At 38.5% G+C, this 14195-nt stretch overlaps 1 protein-coding gene across 1 annotated transcript; it reads right to left on the reverse strand.

The window, feature by feature from the left end:
- Nucleotides 1-8574: 8574 nt before the first annotated feature.
- Nucleotides 8575-13564, reverse strand: yipf4 (Yip1 domain family, member 4). Its single transcript, XM_026310151.1, has 6 exons — nucleotides 13368-13564; nucleotides 12701-12854; nucleotides 12243-12414; nucleotides 10838-10915; nucleotides 10600-10713; nucleotides 8575-9317 (listed from the first exon to the last, which is right to left on the reverse strand). Exons 1-6 carry the CDS (start codon nucleotides 13423-13425, stop codon nucleotides 9180-9182), a joined length of 714 nt encoding a protein of 237 aa, XP_026165936.1. The 5' UTR covers nucleotides 13426-13564; the 3' UTR covers nucleotides 8575-9179.
- Nucleotides 13565-14195: the final 631 nt, after the last annotated feature.

A 14195-nucleotide genomic window follows, 5' to 3' on the forward strand; every position in this document is an offset into this window, starting at 1 on the left:
AGAAGAAAGTACAGGATGAGTAAGAAAGGGTTGAAAGGCAATGAAAGTAAGAAAGAAAGGTGATGAAAGAAAAAAGTGCCAAGGAAGCAAAGAAGTTGACAAAGTAGAAGAAGTTGAACGAAAAGGAAGGAAAATGAAGTTGAAAGTAAAGAAAAAAGGCAGGAAGTAAGCATGAAAAGAGAGGCACTGAACAAAAAGACAGACAAAGAAGAAAGTACAGGATGAGTAAGAAAGGGTTGAAAGGCAAGGAAAGTAAGAAAGAAAGGTGAGGAAAGAAAAAAGTGCCAAGGAAGCAAAGAAGTTGACCAAGTAGAAGAAGTTGAACGAAAAGGAAGGAAAATGAAGTTGAAAGTAAAGAAAAAAGGCAGGAAGTAAGCATGAAAAGAAGAAGAAGACGTACTTTATTAATCCTCAAGGGGAAATTAAATTGTTACAGCAGTTACTAAAGTTATTAAATGTAATATTATTTAAATTATACAAATTGATTAAGTAATTAATAAAGTAATTAATAAAGCAATCAACGTGTATGTAGAAAAGTAAAGTAATTTGTTTTTGAGAGTTGGAGTGTGTATGTGTGTGTGCATGTGCGTGTATGTGTGTGCGTGCATGCATGCGTGTGTATGTGGTGTGTGTCTGTGTTATTGTTTATATTATGGAATTATAGAGTCTTATGGCCGTGGACACAAAAGACTTCCTGAATCTCTCAGTCTTGGTTTTAGGAGGAATTAGTCTGGGGCCGAATGAACTTTCCGTTCGCCACAGATCCTCATGAAGTGGGTGGGCAGAATTGTCCAGTATGGAGTTGATTTTGTCCATCATCCTCCTCTCTGCCACAGCCTTCAGAATGTCCAGTTGATGGACATACTCCAACCTGTTAGTTGTATTTGATGATAGTCAGTAGCTTGTTGCACACGTCAAAGGAACAGAGTCTCCTGAGGAAGAACAGTCTGCTCTGTCCTTTCTTGAAGAGTGCATCTGTATTGTTTGACCAGTCCAGTTTGTTGTTAATGTGGACTCCAAGGTATTTGTAGGAGTCCACAATCTCTACTTCGTCTCCAAGGATGGAGACAGGGACTGGGGTCTTCCTGCTCCTCCTAAAGTCCACCACCAGTTCTCTGGTATTCTTAATATTGAGCTTTAGACAGTTGTTACACCAATCAACAAAGCTTTTTATCAAGTGAACTCAAAAGAGGGACACTGAAGAAAAAGACAGACAGATAAGAAAGTACAGGATGAATAAGAATTGGTTGAAAGGCAATGAAGGTAAGAAAGAAAGGTGAGGAAAGACAGAACTAGGAAGAAGAAGAACAAGAAGTACTTTATTAATCCCCAAGAGGAAATTAAATTGTTACAGCATTTATTAAAGTTATTACATTTAATATTATTTAAATTATACAAATTGATAATAATTAATTAAGTAATTAATAAAGTAATAAAGCAATCAACCTTCATGTAGAAAAGTAAAGTAATTATTTGTTTTTGGGGGTTGGTGAGTGTGTGTGTGTATGTATGTGTGTATAAAAAAAGGAATATAAACAAACTAAAATAATCAAATAAAGGGGGATAAAGGGTGTGAACATGTCCTGCCTAGTGAAGACGTCAAGGCCAACAATGGTGCCTACGGCAATCTGCCAGGAGCCAAGTGCTTGGTAAGAAGTGAAAGAAGTACGTTTCATGTCATTTCTCGGGGGTGTGCACATATTTACCTGGTTCACCTGAGATTATTTACATGTGAACAGTGAACAGAGTACAAGGGGGGGGGGGGGGGGGTCGCATTACCTATAATGAGGTGAGACGGGAAAAAACGGACTTCTCCTTACGTTCATACGGATTAAATAAGAAGTGATGATTTGTTTTCGACTTGAATTGTTTCACTCAAAAGAAAACATTTCAAGCTTTCTAGCCATATAATTCTTATTTTTAGGAGCCAAGTATTCGCTGAGATTCTGGTTGTTTTATTTACGCGTCTGTGAAGAGAAATGGCAGAGACAGACAAGGCAGAGATCGCACCCTGTCGGCTTTCTTTATTTAAAAAAAGCACGACGTTTTGTTGTTATTATGATGGTATACCACTAAAACCAGATTTGAATGATAGATTTCTTTTATCTGTACGATCAGAATTGACGGAGTAATTTCAGTTTGTTTCGGCCTTATCAGGAAACGATGCGTCAAAACGCGCCGGCGCTTGCGTCGACCCCAGAGGGTTTTAAGCAGCCAGTCGGGTTTAAGCAGCCAATATATATATATAGCTCGGTGGCTCCACACCAGCTAACGGGGCTAGGCTAGCTGGCTTTGACATTAAGCAGCCAGTCAGTCTAATTAGCAATCACAGATAGCCGCTGTTATGCTAATGCTTTGTTTTGATCTGTTGCTATGGTGACCTAAGCCCAGAGTGGGAGGGGGAGTGACACAGCGCTTTACACACGCTGAGTGAATGAGACGCTAACAAAACTTCACCTCACACAACGGAGGACTACAGAAAAACTATAAGACCTATCGAAATAATTCTTTCACTAACAGTGCCAGGGGGCTTCAACGAAGAGACTGATCTGCTTTTTGTGAAGATATTCCAAAAAATGAACGATTGGTGGCGAGTTAGAAACAGCCTTCATTTGCGTTTTCCCCCAAAACCCTACGACGGTTTTAGAATGGGAGTGAATGAGAGATTGAGCAGTCACTCTCTGTCTGTTTGGCCACGTTGCGAAAAAACCGTAGGTCCTATGAAAATAAGAAAAGCATTGCCTGAAAGAGGACAAAAATCTCTACTACTTTTGAGAAAATGGTGTATGAAGAGTCAAAATTGTGGCCGTGACGGCGAGTTAGAGAGAAAAATTTTCCATAAAGTTAACAGCTTCTCCCGCTCTAGCTGTGACGTCACACGCTCTAGCCTGCTAGAGGATTCTGCAATACACACCAATGGAAAAGTTGAAAAATGAGCAAAAACACCCTAAAATATAAACTGCCAGAAATCAAAAAGTATAAAAGATATCAAGAAGCTGACTTAAAGACTAAAAGTTTAAAGGGTCTAGACCGGTTTAAAGTTGAAATGACGTTTCTAGCCCAAAGTATGACGATTTGGGAAGCTCAAATAAAGAGGAAAGTTTCATGGAAGTTGATAGTTTTCTCCATAGAAAACCATTGTAAAAAAAAGGTGAAAAAAGTTGAATAAAAGAAAAAGTATAAAAGATAAAAAGAAGAAAAGTAATAGCAGGAAAGTCCTCTGAAAGATGCACGTTTTGAAGTTTGAACGGAGTTTCTAGCCCAAAGCGTCTGGAAGAAGATAGCGACCGAAGAAAAGGGCGAAATAATAATAATAAAAAAAATAATAAAGAGCGAAGATAACATAAGTGGGAGAGCTCAGCTCTCCCACTAATTAATAGAGTGCTTCCTAATAACAATGCCTAAAGGAAGCATGTACAGGGTGAACAGAATCGGTCCTAGCGCAGAGCCTTGTGGAACTCCATAACTAACTTTTGTGCGTGTGGAAGGTTCATCATGGACATGAACAAACTGGAATCTGGCCGATAAATAGGATTGGAACCATTTTAATGCTGTTCCTCTGTGATGTGCTCTAAATCCTGGTTGAAAATCTTTAAATAGTTAATTTCTGTGTAAGTGGTCTGATAGCTGCTTAGCAACAGCCTTTTGAAGGATTTTAGAAATAAATGGTAGGTTGGATATTGGTCTATAATTAGCCAAGACTCCTGGATCAAGACTAGGCTTTTTGAGTAAGGGTCTGATTACTGCAGTCTTAAAGGCCTGTGGTACGTAGCCTGATACTAGAGATAAATTTACTAAGTCTAATAAAGACGAGTTATTTAATGGCAGGGTGTCTTTAAGCAGTCAAGTCGGGATGTGGTCTAAGAGACACGTTGATGATTTAGATGAAGCAACTACTAACCAAACTAGTGGCCAAAATATATATTACACCCGTAGTGGTTTAGCACTACTATAGAAAATGAATGGAAACGGTTCCAGGTGTGAACCAGCTAAATAATTCCCACATACAGTATATCTATCATGGCACACCCTTTCCATATGGGTTTACAAGCAGGTTGTGTGCGTGATTCATTCGTCTGTCTTAATTACATGAATTAAGCAAAAGTGCCACTCAAAAACATAAATTGCTGTTCATATATAAAATAAACAGCAATTTATTTATAATAGCTTGTAATTCATCAAGCAAAAATGCCAAATGTTTCCTATTACATATTCCATATACATATAATTTAATTTAAAAACAGCTAACTTCTGAGAGCCTGAGGAAACCATTGGTTTCTTTGCTTGTTGAATTACAATCAATTACAGTATTAAACATTAAAGTTGTTGTCAATTATTTTTTTCTGTCCATTACCCCAGCCTTTAATTAACTATTGTCTACCCCATGTACATCATAATGATCATGCAATTACAATTATTAAAGTTGACAGGGCTAGTAATGACTTATAATCACTGCATTAAATAATGCTTACTGGGACAGTAATGGAATGAAACCATTATTAATAACATGTTATTAATTCCAGTTGTGCTTTGGCTGGTATGACAAGTCAGCAATCTGCTCTAGGCTGCTGGGATTACAAACATTTCTATTAGCCAGCTTTAGACCATGTGGCCCCTTAGGAACCAAACAGTCTCTCAAGTGAGACATTTGAATATATTTTACTGCATAACTCTCTAACAAAACTATTAATGTTCTGAAAAGTTGTCTGGTGACTGTTATTCTTTTGTATTTTAAATTATTAAGTTGCTGAAATTGACCTGTTTTCCATTTCTATTTGTTCTGTTTCAAGATTTGACTACTGACTACTGCAGTACTGACTACTGCTGGAGCCACTAAAGTTACAATATAATGGAAACATGCAAAGCTGATCTTACTAACTGTGTTAAATAGGCTATAGGTATAGCGACTGAATTCAATACAATCCCATATTGGAGGTAGCACTGTTGGCATTATAAAAGACCCATGACCTAATGCACAGCAAGCAATGTTTTTTAATGTACAAAAAACTATATGTATTTATGTTAAGGACAAAAATGGTTGTTTCCACTCAATTCAGGTTATTTACAGTGTGTGTAAATAAAATAATTTAAATAATTATGGGGGGCAAAAGCAGACAGCGTTTGTATTTAAGCTGCCAGAACGTTGTTGTCTATATTAGTCAATTTGCATGAAAGTACCTAAAACTATTATCGAAATAGTTGCCATTTAACTGATTAAGTAAATGGTCAATGAACAGGTTCTCTAACTGTATACAGTGTAGGGTAGTAGTGTACAGTATATATTCTCGAACATAACTAACTAACTATAGTAGGGAATAGAAATTTAAATACAAAGTAGAAAGTTGTAAAAGTACCTCAAATGTACCACTGGACTAGGACTGGCTAAACTACGTATGAAGTTTTAGGGAAATAAAGCAGTCAGCAAAGTAGGACATACACATACACAAAGTAGGACGTAAACTTTACAGAACGAAATTACAAGTAATCACACCATAACCTACACATCTACAATTAAATATGGGAAGGTGTAAAGTCAACTTTGGGACTACTACTATTATTTTCATTACTCTTTGAGTAATGAAATGAAAATAATATTACTGTTGATCATTTTCCAAAAAGTCATTGACTCACCCAATCTGTGAAATATTCACAGTGCAATGACACACCTTCAAACCGTGTTTGCTGTATACACTATACACTCAATTGCATTTTCTGTTGATCATCTGCTTGTTTAATCTCTGCTCAACTGTGCTCCTCTTGTTAAAAATGAAATATCTACACTGGAGTATTTGGCTGTTGTTCTGACAAAAGGATTTAATGGGAAGACAACCCTTTTGAAATACAGTGGTGTGAAAAAGTGTTGCCCCCCTTCCTGGTTTCTTATTTTTTTGCATGTTTGTCACACTTTAATGTTTCAGATCATCAAATAAATTTAAATATTAGTCAAACATAACACAAGTAAACACATCATGCAGTTTTTAAATGAAGGTTTTTATTATTAAGGGAAAACAAAATCCAAAACTACATGGCCCTGTGTGAAAAAGTGTTTCCCCCCCCTGTTAAAATATAACTTAACTGTGGTTTATCACACCTGAGTTCAATTCCTCTAGCCGCACCCAGGCCTGATTACTGCCACAACTGTTTGCAATCACTTAAATAGGACCTGCCTGACAAAGTGAAGTAGACCAAAAGATCCTCAAAAGCTAGACATCATGCTGAGATCCAAAGAAATTCAAAAACAAAGAGAAAGAAAGTAACTGAGCTCTATCAGTCTGGAAAAGGTTATAAAGCCATTTCTAAAGCTTTGGGACTGCAGTGAATCACAGTCTACAAATGGCGAAAACATGGAACAGTGGAGAACCTTCCCAGGAGTGGCCGGCTGACCAAAATTACTCCAAGAGCGCAGGGACGATTCATCCGAGAGGTCACAAAAGACTCCACAACAACATCCAAAGAACTGCAGGCCTCACTTGCCTCAGTTAAGTTCACTGTCCATGACTCCAACATAAGAAAGAGACTTTGCAAAAATGGTCTCCATGGCAGAGTTCCAAGACGAAAACCGCTGCTGAGCAAAAAGAACATAAAGGCTCGTCTCAGTTTTGCCAGAAAACATCTGGATGATCCCCAAGACTTTTGGGAAAATACTGTGGACTGACGAGACAAAAGTTGAACTTTTTGGAAGGTGTGTGTCCCATTATGTCTGGCGTAAAAGTAACACTGCGTTTCAGAAAAATAACACCATACTAACAGTAAAATATGGTGGTGGTAGTGTGATGGTCTGGGGCTGTTTTGTTGCTTCAGGACCTGGAAGCTGTGATAAAAAGGAACCATGAATTCTGCTGTCTACCAAAAAATCCTGAAGGAGAATGTCCGGCCATCTGTTCATGACCTCAAGCTGGAGCGAACTTGGGTTCTGCAGCAGGACAATGATCCAAAACACACCAGCAAGTCCACCTCTGAATGGGTGAAGAAAAACAAAATGAAGACTTTGGAGTGACCTGAATCCGATTGAGATGCTGTGGCATGACCTTAAAAAGGTGGTTCATGCTCGAAAACCCTCCAATGTGGCTGAATTACAACAATTTTGCAAAGATGAGTGGGCCAAAATTCCTCCACAGCGCTGTAACAGGCTCATTGCAAGTTATCGCAAACGCTTGATTGCAGTTATTAGGTTTCGGGGGAAAACACTTTTTCACACAGGGCCATGTAGTTTTGGATTTTGTTTTCCCTTAATGATAAAAACCTTCATTTAAAAACTGCATGATGTGTTTACTTGTTATCTTTGACTAATATTTAAATTTGTTTGATCTGAAACAAAGTGTGACAAACATGCAAAAAATAATAAATCAGGAAAGGGGCCAAAACTTTTTCACACCACTGTATGTTGAAAGAATGAATGTAAGAGAGTGGCCAAAAGAATGAATTCATAATTTTAAAAATGTCTTTAAATTGTTTTGCTTGTTGTAAAACCTTGGCCATGAAATTAGTACAACCATTCATGGTCCCCATAGGATAAAGTCTTTTTATCCAGCACCATAAGGTCAACAGTTTTATTTGTCCAGTATGTTGCTTTATGGTGCTTTAGTGCTGATTACCAAATGTTACCATGCTAACAAACAGTGTGCCCCAAATCGCCATAATAATTGTAAGGAGGTTTTGAGTCTATAGTGGGCTCTCACTAGAACTGCAACAAAATACAGTATTCTCAAAGCAGACAGCATGCATTCCAGTACAGCTGTATTTTTTAGAGTGCTGCTGAATCACACTACTCTCCCACAATGCAACATGTGAAAGAAATGGAGGAAGAAATCAACTGTGGGTAGTGTCAATCAAAAGTCACAGTTTGAATAACATCTGTCAGCAGAGTATGTTACTGATGGAACTGCCAAACTAGTATACTACGATGACTGCTATACAGTACCGCATAGTGTTCATACCTAATAGATTTTGAACACAGGTTAAGCTGAACATGGTAAACATTATACACCACTGTGTCCAAGTATATGGAGGTTATTTTATTACTTTATTCTGCAGGCAAATAAAATTTATCTGAGAGCAAAACTTTGATATGAAATAAGTTTTGGATATCTATTTTCATTTACTGTTTTTCATTTCAGTTCATTTTTACTACTACACATTTTGCCCATGGTGCATAGTTTTGTTCATTTGCAAATCAAAAACATTCAGACTAATTTTAGCAAATAAATGTAATATGTTTTTTTTGATCAGCTTATATATGACATCAAAAACCTTTTGGCTGCAAATACATTTTATTTGAGTGCAGAACAAAGAACCTCCATACAAGTACAGCCTCAGAGAGCCACCAGTGGCTAGTTTGGTAGTAGTGCGCATGTACTGACTAAGAGCATTGTATACTTGACACTGGCATTTTTCTATTGTAACAACACTTGATATTTCAGACCTCTTTAGAATTTGTATTAACAGTATACACTTTGTATTTACAAACAGAAGATTTTGTGGATGAATACAATTTTAGAATATATCTAGCAGCATGTGATATATTACAGTAACCAGCTGTGGTGACTGTATATTGATAATAGGAAATACAAGATATCTAAGTGTCAACAGCTACTCATTTACTGTAGATACTGATCAAGTGATTTCTGCATTTAGCAAACAAGGCACTACATTTAGTAGACAATAGTTTTTATGACTGGAACTGCCTCAGTGGATCTGTTTCTGAAATTCACAAATAAAGAAAACATACATGAACATACATCATAGTACACTACAGTCCATAACAATCTGCTCACAACATCTTTCCTCCTATGTGGTGCTGTATCTCCTCTCAAATTCTTCCTTGAGCATTAACATATATATACATAAATATTTGGCATAATATTACTTAGTGTGAGAGAATAAAACAAAAACATTACATCAATATGCAACTCTGTCATTATTTCCAGCTTTTAAAACTTCAAATAAATGCAGGGAAATGGGGACTGAGTGTGCATACTGAAGTTTAAGCTGTAAGAGAATATGAATTTTATTGATCAAAGCCATAAGGGACAAAACTATATACACTGATATATATTCTTAATATCCCCAGCATCTAGAGTTAAAAAAAGAAATGAACACCTTTAAAAAAAAAAAATTAAAAAAAAATCCTTAGGTTGACCCCCCCCCCCAATGCTCCAGGGTCAATGTCCAATAAAAGTTCACACGCCTGTATATAGTGATAAGAAGTAGATATACAAAAGAAAAATGGGATAGATGAGAAGGGGCTTCTTTGTTTTAAATTCATCTCCGACGAGCAGTGACGCAGCACTGTAAGCAGCCCAGAACACTCCAAACAGCTGAAAGATGAGAACACGCCACTGTGTCAGTAGGTTTATCCACACAAACCTATCACATAATGTTCAGGTGGCATGAAAGTCATTGCCTTTATAAAAGATATACTGGGAAATATTTATCATGATGAGGATTGTTCCTGATCTTTTTCCACAAAGACAAGATTTTTTTTGAGCAGCATTTGCTTTCACATATACAGCATATTAACTTACTAACTAACTTGCCTGTGATACTTCTTGTGTTTCTCTGACATTTGGGATTATAGATAGCACTTGTATGTTACTGGAACCTGTATTTCCATAGAGGATCCTGTATAGACATGGATTAGGTGTGTATAATTATTACATGTATTATTCTGAGGATCACTGTAATAGAGCATGTTTTAGAGTATTGGCTCTTTCCACAGACATTCAGATGTAGGTTTTGGGTCATTATCCTGTTGGAGGAGTCCTGACCTGTGACTGAGAGTGTTCTCTGTTACTGGGCTGTATGCATCACTGCAAAAGCTTTGACAGTCTTCTGATTACACTGTGCTCTACACATTCAAGATGTATCACCGCAGCCCTGTAAGAAGAACACAGCGTCCACTGTGTTCTTCTGTTTGGCAGCTTCACTTATTTCTACTGTGAACATGGAGCTAATGTGACTTATTTTGTTTCATCTATCAGTAATGTCTAAACAATGTTCTCTCAGAAGCATTGTGTGCCATCACCAGGTTCAGCAAATTCAATGTTTTTTGTTTCTTTTCTAAAGTGGGCTCTTCCTTTCCCTTCCATCTTCCACAAAGCCCAGTTTTATTTAGTTTTTATTGAGTAAGCCATGTAAGCCACAGGTCACCGCCGTATCTTGATCTCGGAGCTCGTTTAGTTTGTTTTCTTGGCTCTTCTTCCACTATCAGAATTCTTCTTCTGTCCAGTCTGGGTTCAAACACCTTTTTTTTTTCTCTCCAATCTGTTCATTGTGTTCACACAATGACACACAACAGCACAATGAGGACTTTTCTCAATGTAAATATTCTGAATGACAGCCAACAATCCTAATAAAGTCTCACTACAGTGCACTTGTCACCGTTTTAGGGGAACCAGTTCAGGCTATTCTAGAAAATCTTTGGACAATAAAAGAGTGTGTTTTTTTCACAGCTTCTTTATTTAATTCTAAGGCAAACCAAAGGCTCCAGGGGAGAAGACTGACTGGTCTGAGGCTTTTAATATAATTACCCTATCTATATTTTTAAAGTTATAATATTTTTACATCACATGAAAAATAAAACTGTGTTCTTTGACTCACTTTGATTAGTGTAGAGACCACATCAAACCCCCCAATCACCAACAGCACTGGAGCTATAACGATCAGAGGAAGAAGGGAATATCCAATTACTCCAAGGACCTGGCCATAGGAGACCTGCTCAAAAAAAACAATAGGACTCCATGAGAAAATGTTTACATTTCACAATAACTAACCAGTGTTAAGCCTGAGGGGCAGTTTTACTGACTGAAGATGATGGCAAGGTGTCAGCTGCACTTACCTCACCACCAAGAACACGAGCCAGCAGGAATATTGTTAATGATCCAAATATCCAGATGGTGATGATCCAAGACACAACCTTTCAAATAAAAGCAGAGTCTGGTGTAAACACTGAATTCTCTAAGAAGTTCACAAGCAACATGTCACACGTTCAACCTCCATACAAAATCGTTTGTTTAGTCATTACCTCCTGGAACTAAAACTGAGCTATTCCCCAGGAGGTAATTGGAAATGCAAGTTCTAGTTACTTTCAGGGATCTGTTGTTATTGATTGTGAGGGAAATTTTCACCTTGACAGACATCACGTCTGTTAACTCCCTGTGTGAATGCAACAGACAGTATGTCTGCTACCTCCCTGTGTGACCTGTGTGAATTCAACAAAGACTTTTCACGCTGCTTTGTATTTCAGTAGGAAGCAGACAAAAAGACAGGTAGTCACACAGACTTATAAAGAGAATATTACTGACCACTGTGTATTTAGTTGTGTGTTGCCATGCTGGCGTGATTTACATGACTGACTCTGCTGTGTAAATTGAAACTGCTGAGTTAATATAAACGTTTGCCATTTCCTTTATCCGGGGTCAATCGGTATTGACCTGTTCTGCAGATCATATGCTCTGCTGTGACTCTGCTGCTTTTGCCTATTAAATTTGCCATCCTATAACCTGAGATTTGCCTCCCAGTACTTTTTGCCATGACATTGATCAAACAGATGTTTTGTTGCATTACATCTGTATGGACTAAGACCACAAATACTGGAAAAAAAAGAATTTATACACTTCTTGGTCAATCAACTATGTGCAGACACTCATTAGCACTTATGAAGAGGAGGCCCAAGATTTCTCAGCATCCCTCAGAAAGTGGACAGGACCACACAGACAAACAGTGGAGGGAATCAGAATATGTGCAGTAGAGCACACTAAACTCTGTTTTTACCAACTCAATATTACCATTGTTGTCTGTCCCACAACCATTTTCAGATAAAAATGAACTCTAACTGGCCTCAGTTTGGGATTTTTTATGACATATATCCAAAGCATTCCAGTTTGTAAAATATAGGGTAAATGAACCAAGCCCTAAAAGGTTCCTGAAAGGTTGCAGTGAGGCTCCAGGTAAACTGCTGTTTAGTTCCTGTAGAATGGAACTACTAGAGAATGGTGGAACCATGTGGGAAATAATACTGCTGAACTGATGAAACGGATAATATACATAACCCCAATACTTTTTATAACTTCTCTGACACGGCTTCATCTCCTGACATCATAAGGTTATTTTTCTGATATGTTTTTTTTCCCTCTCTAAGCTCCCCTGGTTGTTGTTGTTATTAAATGTGAACTGGTCCTTTCCAAATAAAAACATAATTGGGGAAAAAAAGAATACAGTGAGATTTATTACACTGTACTCACCCTGAACTGTCCATAGATGGAGATCATGGAGAAGAGCAACACAACAGCTAGAGGGCCCCAGAAGTCTGGGTTGTCTCGGACCACCTGCCGGTTGTAACCCAGCGATGGCATTGGCATCAATACACAGCGAATCTTGTAGTAGATGTCCTTCAGGTCAATGTCTAGCTCCTCACTGTACACAGACACAGACAGACCATGCTGCCATAAGTAAAGCTTGCACTCTGCACTCATGTCCAAGGTTGTTTGTTTAGGTTACGTGGTTCCTTGGAGCTGGCCAGGGTTGCATGTTGTTGTGAGAGCAGAGCTGGAAGACAGGTTCTGCAGTTTTACTGTATAGGTAAATTAGCCTGCATCTGTTCTGTGTTGCAAGGAAATGTAGTATGATGTATTTAGACAATCAGACTAAGATCTGATTTTAAAAAGGCATGACCTTACAAAAACACAAAACCTGTACTCACAGAAGAGGTCTGGTCTCTTCGCTGTCATCCTCGTCCACCTCCAGCAGCCAACCATAGCCCCGCTGCCTCAGAAAGGTGGTGGCGTACGGGTCTTTGCTGCTGTCGCTGCCCATGTTCAGTTTGACGTCTGGGCCACTGATAGTGCCACTGAGTTCTGTGGAGAACACGTTCATTTCTACATTTATTCATCCCATTTTCCATGTTGGTGATTCACCTGGTGTAATCTTTCATTTGCTTTCTCACAGACTGTATGTAGGTTCAGTGGTTTTATGTAGCTCTTCAAACCCACATGCTTATCTGCAGAGTACAGGTCATATTTTCTGCACACGTCCAGTGTAGGGAAGGCAGTTTACTACTCAGGCCACATTTGACTGCACAGTGTGTATTCTGTGCATGTCGGTCCATATTACAGTTTTTTATGTTATTAATTTTGATCCCGTCTTTGTCGCCTGCTCTTTCTGTGCTATGTATTCATTTGGCTCGACAAATAGGAGAATAAAAGAGCCTGTGCTGCAGTAGAAGGTGGACAATTCAAGTCTACACTAGGGAACAACAGTACAGGGTGTTGGACACCGGTAAGCCCTGACTTTACTGGCCAGGACTGTTTGTCTGAGCACAAACAGGCCTAATCGGGCCGGCTGGCCCTGCACAGCTAGCATTAGCCTACCTTCAGCCTCTGTCGAAGACACGAAAGTGAAATCTTCGTTGGTGGGAGAGAACTGCATGGATGGTTCGTCTGACTGATCTCAGGTCCAAAGAGCTGAGCTTTGAAGAGGCGATGACATCGATCACGGCCTCCACCTGCAACTATTGCACTTTGTTTTCGTCCCCGAGCTCACTTCCGGGGAGGAAAGCAGGACACGCACAGGCTGCTGGGAAACAAGACACGTCTTATGATGCGTTCAGTGCGTGTTATAAAGCTGGGACAACATATGGAGTCTTTCAGCTCACTATCCTCTGTTCAGACTGACGATTGACATATAAATGACACACAAAGATGAAATCCACACAGTTCATCCGTCTAAAATGACAGGAGGAGGAAGAAACACTCAGAAATTAATTTTAGATGCCCAGTTGGCCTAAAGTCAGTCTCTATTGTTAGAACGTTAAAAACAATGAAAGAAAACACTAGTCACACTTCACTGGACTCACTTAGTTAAATCTACTGATTCACTGACTACATGACCCTGTGCATATGCAGCAGCCTGTTATTCTTTACCTAGTTATGGTTTCATCCAGTGGGGATCGCATTATAATGTTTGCAGGGAACATAAATAATCTTACTGGTGTGATTCTTACATATCTATGTGAGGAAATGAAACATGGGGTTACACAAACAGCTTTAAATTCCTAAACAGCTTTAATATAAACAGCTTTATATTGAGGTGCAATAAATAACATTCCTTAAGAAAATCATATTTTCATAATGTATGAGATGGAAATTAGAAAAAGTCATCAGTGCCCTCTCTGAGCAGCAGGGGGCAGTGGGTGAAGA

The sequence above is a fragment of the Mastacembelus armatus genome, chromosome 15 (genome assembly GCF_900324485.2).
Source record: "Mastacembelus armatus chromosome 15, fMasArm1.2, whole genome shotgun sequence".
Classification (NCBI taxonomy): domain Eukaryota; kingdom Metazoa; phylum Chordata; class Actinopteri; order Synbranchiformes; family Mastacembelidae; genus Mastacembelus; species Mastacembelus armatus.